Source organism: Clupea harengus, chromosome 3 (assembly GCF_900700415.2).
Source record: "Clupea harengus chromosome 3, Ch_v2.0.2, whole genome shotgun sequence".
NCBI lineage: Eukaryota > Metazoa > Chordata > Actinopteri > Clupeiformes > Clupeidae > Clupea > Clupea harengus.
This window is the reverse complement of record NC_045154.1, coordinates 9,440,850-9,448,952: the sequence shown is the minus strand read 5'-3', so window position 1 is coordinate 9,448,952 and position 8,103 is coordinate 9,440,850. Positions and strand designations below refer to the sequence as shown.

Sequence of the window (8,103 nt, the reverse complement as noted above, 5' to 3'; positions counted from 1 at the left end):
TAGACTCCCAAGAATATTTTTTTAAGGGTATAAAAATAATTACTCTTTATTTGTAAGAGTTCAAATATATTCAGCCATTACATGTGTGCTACAGAGACACCGAGTTTAATTACAGAATGGAAAATAGCATTTCACCCAACACACGTAAAAATACTACTGAATGGGATAATACAAGATACAAATCTAGAGCTTCAGAAAGTAGGCTATATAACACAACAGGTCATTATTATAACTTTTTATTTACAGTTTATTTTCATGTCATACATATCACTGTTGTGTGTGTAGTAATGTAACAGAAGAGACACTAAAACTGTGGCCTGTAGAGTTGAGGGTACATAGCACAAATCTCACACAGATCACTGGACTATCACATTTAAGATAGAGAATCATGCCTAGGTAAGCAAACGTTTAAAAGATTTTCACACAAACTAAAGCCATGGACATTTAAAAATGATTCTGTATGTTATATGTTCATAAAACCTTATTTGACAATCACATAACAAAATGTCACATATAACATAAAAAGTTTCCATATTTAATATGGCCGCCTTGCATAAATCCACCATCAAAAAATCAAAGACACGAACAACAGATAGACAGCAGTGAGTGTTCTCTAAAGTAGACAAAATTCGAAAAATATCTTACATTTCTCAGTGTTGAATATTTGACATAGAATTGTTCTATTTGGTATCAGTGGATTGTGTTTGTAGAAAGACACAGCTGTTGACTTGTGTTTATCTTTCATGTGAAGAAATAAAGTTATGAAGGTTATTGTTACTTTAAAATGTAATAGGTTTGTTATGTATCAGGTAAGTCTGTAGGATTCCATATATCTATGTTCTCTGTTGTGCAAAGAGTGATGGGTGAGACGGCAAACAGGTGCAAACAGACTGCAGCCAATCCTGGTACAGATCTGACCCAGATCTGACCCTGATCTGGCACAGATATGCTGGATCAGGTTCACATCCGTTTCAAAGTCCCTTGCTCAATGGATGATCCTAGCCTTATGTGGTATCACCGGAAGCTGGATTAAGTAATGGAGATCCGCAGGCCTGAGGCATCCGGTCCAATCACACTCCCAGCTGCTCGTTGAGTCGGCTGAGGGCGTCGCCCACAATGTCGAGCTCATGTCGGAGCTCCTCCACCACGCTGTTGATGCTCATGGTGTCCTTCAGCACATCCACGCTCTGGGTGTAGGGGTTGTACCGCACCGTGAACGGCCGCTTGATGGTCTTAGCAAACTCCCTAAGGCGGCACACACAAAAGCATGAGCGTCAGTAATGCACCACACAATGAAGTGATGAGACATATGGAGAGACAACAAGTCTGTCTGAGATGACAGAATGCATTGAAACAGTGTTTACTTGTTTCGAATTCAGATAGTGTTAGTACTACCGTTTACCGGCTGTGGTGTTTCTTAATAATTCTTTACGTCATATATTCAGTGTACACTACATATTAAGGTTAATGAATTTGTAAATGTTATTTTTAAAGCATTCATTCTCATTCATTCAGGCAGCCATCTACAATAATAACACTTTTCTTTTAACTTTGAAATTCAATTCAAAATTCAAAACCTAGCAGAATCGTACCTCATCTTCACCTTGGCTTCCTCAAAGCTGTCTGACACAAAGTAGACATCCTGGAAGGTGGTGATTAAACACTCCTGTTTGGATGTCACATTGGGGTCAAAGGGTGTAATGCGGGCATTTCCTGAGAGGGCATGCTGGGAGGAAACAAACAGGAAGTACATTAGAGGAGCAAACAATGGATTTTAATCTTGGTAAAGGTAATGAATTAGCACCTCCTAATTGGGGTGTGTTTTCATTTGTGATGAAAATAAAAAGCACACACAAACAGGCCTACAGCAAAATCACAGCTGGGAAGATATCCGTAACGAACCCCACTCTCACCTAAATATACAACTGGCAAGTAACCAACTTAAAAATAAAGCACTTCAGAATGGCATACAATACACCTAATGTTGTTGTGGGTTTGATGTTCCATGTTACTCATGAAACATTGATAAATAGTTCTAACCTTGAGCTCACTGATTGAAGACAGCAAGCCAGCTCCATAGGCTCTCAGCTTTCCCTCCTGTTTGCAAAGGCCAAACTCCACTGTGAAGAAATAGCACTGCAACAACAGCAATACAGAGTATACATTAGACACATGGCATTTTTCCATCACATTATAAAGAAATTAGACAAAATGTTACAGCGACAACATTGGGCTTATAATTGTTCTGCTTTTAATTAGAAATGTACGCATTGCTAATTCATGCATTCAAAAAAGCAGTCTTTGAGGAGTAAACTTGCACTCACAGTGGCAAGCTTCTGTACAGAGTCATCAGAGGCTCCCAGTGATGCCAGTCCAATCTCCTGGGAGAACTGAGCAAAGCTGGGCTCAGCCAGGAGGGGAACATGGCCCAGCAGTTCATGACAAGTGTCCCTGGAAACATAATTTACAACCAACTCTTATTAATACAAAAGGCTCTTCTCACCTCTGTTTCAGTTATCATGCTTACTGATAAAAAAAAATAAAAACGTAATCTCCTTTTGTTTTACATGTAAATCAGGAACTGAAAAAAAGTCTGGTCCTTGTTATTCGTCAGCTTTGGTTTAAGCACAGCATTCCAAATAGATATGTAGATTTTTCACCTCTTTAGTTGCTGGCTCAACCCATTGTTTAGGCTTTACAAAAATGGCAGACAGACTCAGATGCTGAGAGGCCAGTAAAATAGGGTGACTTGTGAATGTACTTACGGCTCAGGAGTGTAGAGTGGGTCGGAGCTGTGCCTGACGTACTGCGTGCAGTGGAACACCCGGAAGGCCAGGCCTGCCAGGAAGTCTCTGGGGGAGAGGTAGCCTGCCACGGGCCTGATGGTGAAGCCTGTGCGTTCTGAGAAGAGAGAGAGGTATCACCGTCAGGCTATTGGTCAGACGCACCGACTCACATATAATCAGACAATCAGCCACACTACTTCACATCACTAGCTGGGAGACTGTGACTCTGATCAGATTTGGTAGTTACTGATTATAATTACATGTGCCTTCACGGCTCTCTCATTTTTGGCGTGCACATTTTTCTCCTTATCAGTAATATGTATTAACTAATACATAATAGTCCTATTAGTTACAGTGTTGAACCTTCCTGAAATGTCATTCATACAAAACATTTGCTCAATCACGCTAAAGTTCTTTGTCCTGTCAGTGCTTCCACAACCTCCCTTCCCACTCAAACTTGTGTTTTTTAAAATGCTGCAGCGCCCACTGTCGCACCTCTCAGGAAGCGCGAGACGTCCTCCAACTGCGGGATGTTATCCTCTCTGTATTGACAGTGTTTGGTGAGCAGCGGCAGATTCTTCAGGTACTCGCGGCAGGCATGGGTGGGGTACAGTTTATTCAACTCCCGGAATACAACACCCCATGTCCGCACCTCTTCCTCCGTGAACTCAACCCAAGGAATAGGATCCCCGCTAGATATGAGAAAGATCAATCAATCAATTTGTTTATTTGATCAAGAGGGACAGTGTACATTCATGAACATTAAAATGTAAATGCACCCAATTATAGCCAAAAGGCTAGTTTCCATTGGCAGTCCCCCTGCCAGAGTGAAAAAGGCTATACAACCTAAAAAAGGCATTAACGTATATCAAACATAACATTGACAATAAATCAAAAAAATTAAATACAATCCCAATATACAAGTTCTACTGCTTACCCACTAGTGATCACATTTTTGGTTATTTATCAACCATGTTTTGAGATTACTTTTAAAACAGTTGAATGAGGTTGATTCTCTAATGTTCTGAGGGAGATGGTTCCATTCCCGGGCTGACCTAACTGAGAAAACCGACTGTCCAAATACACTTTTTTTAAAGGAATATCACAGTCTTCAAGAGGAAATATAGCTCATATCAATATTTCAATCATCAGTATTATTATTATCTTCACACATCACAATATCTTTATATCCCTCATATATGTTTTAATAACGTGCTTTTCAATATTGGCCATTTATAAAACCTTAAAAATAACTACAATGGTTTTGACAAAAACTTGCTATTTACTTACTGTTTGTAGCCCATGGCCAGGTCTGCAAAATACTTTCTTCTCTTTCTGTAGACATTGTCTTTGAAGCCCTTTTGAATAAAGATAGTGAAAGTTAATAATCATATTTACAGCTGTTAACATCATTAAAGAACCAAGCTAGCTCCCCCGTGGTAGGAGGAAGATTGGTATGCCGCTCACCGGATGGTCTGCGTCCAGGTCTGACCCATACATCAGTACACGGTTGGCACACTTGTCCAGGTCAGAGATCTTCTTGGGGAACCATGGCACATGTTCCATATCCACATCTGTGCAACGATAAAAAAAAAAAATGTCAGAACTCGGCACACAGGCGGCCTATACAAGTATTCAAATGCCTAAAATATTGCCTAAAATATCTCTATGATATTTTGATATTACAAATATTTGAATAGATAACGTTTTCATGAACAAACTCTTAAATATGTGAGCAATTCACGTTAATTTCAGAATTCATTAATGAAGAGCTGTGCACTGGGTAATTGCATTTAACTAGATGTCCAGGCCAAATAATTCCATCTTTCCACATCTGTGACGAGCAAAAAAAAATGTTATTGAAATATTATTATTTTCAGAGAAGTGCTCAAAATGCCACACTTGAAGCTATATTATGGTAAAATGTCACACTTGAATTTGGCCAATGATTATGTATCTGGATTGTAAGTGTGGCTGTGTAACTTACCTTCTTCGCGTAAAGTCGAGTTGTCCATGTCCACAACATTCACGTGCTTCCTGAGAAGCTGAATTATCTCATTTAGCTGCTCGTGGTTGCTATCGCAGTCTACGAAGATCTCGAACTCAGAGTTGCGTCTTTTTGACTTCCGGGACTCGATATGCACGAGGTTGACGTGATTTTCCTGTCATAAGGATAATTCACTTTGATCTTTTTTTTTTTTGAAAGAAGACCTCACTCACAAGCAGTAAAAAAAAAAAATAGTCTTAAAAGACAACTGTGGAAATTAAGAGCAAATTACCTGAAAAAGTTTAAGTGCCTTGACCAATCCTCCAACTTCATTCTTCAGAGAGAAAACTATCGCCGCGCGGCTTCTCTCTGTCTTATTATCGGTCTTATTGTCTTTGTTTTCCTCAATCTTCGGGAAAGCTACCTTGTTCATCTACAGAAACAGCAAAAATCTTTCATTATGTACAAAGTGAGGCTATACAAAAAATAATAAATAAAAACTGAAGCAACTCCCCGTATCAAATGGCTGTTAAAGTCTAAAAACATGTATCCTATATTTGACAAACAACACTTAATCTCATAAAACCGCATATTCAAAGTGGCATCTCCAATAGTGGCCTGTCAGACACAGATGGTCTATCACACTTTTGCACAAAAGACTCAATCCAACCAGTTGTGTTTAAAAAGACCAGGAACTGAATGCAACAGAGTGAACATCCGATTATAGCACTCTGCACAGGTGCTTGTTCGAAGAAGAATAAAACCTCTAATAATTTGCAACGTGCGTCAATTCAATTGCGAGGACAGCTCCTGCGCAATTCAGCACTGGACAGCTCCGGTATACAGTTACCCTGCAGAGGATTACCGTCGCTGTCATGATCGAAATGCACGTGAATTGTACACATAGCAGAGAAACCACAGCATCCAGCGCAGCGCACTATGCATTTACTTTAGAATTTGTTTCCCTTAAACTATAATATCCAAACCAAAGTGACCAAGTGATTGTCAACTGACCACATTTCTTCGTGAGCGAGACACGGCATGGCACACCAGTTGCCGTTGTCCCTGTCTCCCCGCAAGTAGGATTCCTGACAGCATGAGTGAGCGCGCAAGGTGGCCAAGGAGAGCAACTGGGGTCAGGTCAGCGCGCAGTGCTTCAGCAGTTAACAAAGACAAGCTTGTGTCTGGCTCGAGGAACTGCCAATGCAATCTCATTTAAGGCGCATGCAAGCCTATTATTAGTGCCCTCCTTGTTTTAATCTCACGTAGGATTAGGTTGCAGTTAATCAATCAATGAAAATGTGTCTAAACACGTCGTGATATGTTAATGATTGAATGTTTGATTCATTTGGTTGCTGACTGATCTGTTTGCCAAAAGTACCCAGGCGGCAAACCTGGACATACCACAGATTCGATTCACAAAATTTTAACTTTTCACATTCTTTTCCACCCAACACAACTAATTGTACTGAAATGTTCGTTCATAAATCGACCTCTGATAGATGTAGAGACTAGACACGTAATTTTCACTGACAGCAGTATACACCGCACACTTTGAAATAGTTCAAAGGTGTAAATACATTTCCTGAATACATTTCCGAGCACTCCTGACCTTCTTACCGCTTAACGTGAAATGATCACGTAGGGGTTGCGGCTTAGAGAAGTGCGACATTGCTAAAGCGCTTTATCATTAAACTGGACGATATGCACAGATATGCATGATCAGCATTTTGCAACTATAATTGCTTGCACTTATGTGACCAACTTTTACCGACTGATAAGGCTGTCCTGTAACTGACAATGCTGAAACAAATGCTTAACAGAATTGATATGAATGACAAGTTCGTTGAAAAAGCCAACGTCATCTACAGAAATAACGGTTTTACCTCATTGTTGAGATGTTTCTCATCAAAAGACAAGCCAATGTTCATGGAGTCAAAAGATCGCCCTCTGCGCGGCAGCTCACCCTTGTTGGAGTACATACTGAGTCTATTTATTTATAAGGGTTGCTGTTGTCAGACTGTTTTTTTCCCTTGGAGTTCAACTGGTGGAGTAATGCAGAGCCGAACGCTCGTAGGTATTTATCAACCTGAAGAAGGGGGGGAAGGGGGGAAGGGGGGTGGAAGCCAGATAATCTGCCCCAAGACAGCAAATGGAAAAAGAGCAGCATCGCTTACGTCATGGGCAAACACATATGAACCATACCTTTTCATTTTACTTCCTGGCAATCTGTAGAGTTGCAGACCAGCACGTGAGATCAAATAAACACATCGGGATTTTAGCATCATCCTGTGGAAAGAGCTATCTATGATATAGAGACTAATTTAGGAGTTGTGTTTCCCCACATGAAACTTGCGATGTTGATAACTACATTAGAGGACTAGTACTTAATAACATGCATGAAAGAAGCATGACAACTGCTGAAGATGATTATTGCTGTAATATATAAATGAGAGTAAGTTATTTAACTCACTCTGACACCTCATGTTGGATTCATCTGGACCTTTTAACATACAAATCCTAATTTGGCAGAAAAACGAATGAAATGCACATTAGATCAATTGTAAATTGATATTGATGTTGTTCCTTGGAAGTGACAAAACAGCTTTACAGTTTTTTTTACTGATAAAATTATCTCATTCGAATTTTGATTTTGTGTAAGCACATTGTGCGGAAGTCGAAGGTCTCCAAGATTTTATTCAAAGCTTAACTTAACTGTCTCCATGGGAACATGGAATGACACCAGTTACCATGTTCCAGCTACATAATGATTCTGTTTTTAGCACATTGCAAAAAAGAGTGAAAAGTCCTCATTACAAGTGAATTTCCAGTGTCATGTGCAGATGTATATACCTTGACTGCAGCTTCACGTGAATCATTATTTGTCATGACTTTAAAGTATTTATGTGCGTACAGTGAAAAAGTGAAAGATTCTTATCCTAAGACTCTGGCTCAACATTCAGTGGTGCAGAGGTTTAGAAAACATACAAAAAGGTTCCCAAACTTACAAAGCAGCATGGTCATGGTCAATGTTTTCTTTATTTTTGGCATAGGTGGCAGATATGTATACTCTATGTGTGAAGTCCCTTGAATGATCTTTCTGCATGCTAGTGATCTCCTATCTTAAATGACCATGTTAATGTCATGGATCCAAACTTTTTCACCAAACATTTGCAGGTACAGTACTCTGTCCTCCTCTTGCTGTTGACCTTGCTGACCGCATACTCCGGTGGAAGGTCAGTGATTTTCCAAGCTTATTCCTCAGGGGTCTGTGGGTGAGCTTTAAGAGGATTTATATTCATCCACACCCTACCCTCCGCCCCTCTCTGT

At 39.9% G+C, this 8,103-nt stretch overlaps 1 protein-coding gene across 2 annotated transcripts; it reads right to left on the bottom strand.

Annotated features, from left to right (window-relative positions):
* Window positions 1–16: 16 nt before the first annotated feature.
* Window positions 17–6,851, bottom strand: tph1a (tryptophan hydroxylase 1 (tryptophan 5-monooxygenase) a). 2 transcript variants are annotated; one of them, XM_012833103.3, is made up of 11 exons: window positions 6,660–6,851; window positions 5,066–5,206; window positions 4,774–4,948; window positions 4,254–4,360; window positions 4,077–4,144; window positions 3,282–3,478; window positions 2,766–2,901; window positions 2,325–2,451; window positions 2,041–2,136; window positions 1,593–1,726; window positions 17–1,245 (listed from the first exon to the last, which is right to left on the bottom strand). In XM_012833103.3, the coding sequence occupies exons 1-11, from the start codon at window positions 6,753–6,755 to the stop codon at window positions 1,071–1,073; spliced, it is 1,452 nt and encodes a 483-aa protein (XP_012688557.1). In that variant the 5' UTR covers window positions 6,756–6,851; the 3' UTR covers window positions 17–1,070. The 2 variants fall into 2 exon arrangements, with proteins under 2 accessions (XP_012688557.1, XP_031420354.1); XM_031564494.1 differs by lacking the exon at window positions 6,660–6,851 and adding an exon at window positions 5,788–6,651.
* Window positions 6,852–8,103: the final 1,252 nt, after the last annotated feature.

Bases quoted from the DNA above. Each gene is read 5' to 3' on its own strand.
- tph1a (XM_031564494.1), bottom strand. From the start codon at position 5,988: ATGAGATTGCATTGGCAGTTCCTCGAGCCAGACACAAGCTTGTCTTTG. The intron at 1,727-2,040 runs GTTAGAACTATT...GTTTCCTCCCAG, and splicing joins CTTCAATCAGTGAGCTCAAG to CATGCCCTCTCAGGAAATGC. The intron at 1,246-1,592 runs GTACGATTCTGC...GTGCCGCCTTAG, and splicing joins GAAGCCAAGGTGAAGATGAG to GGAGTTTGCTAAGACCATCA.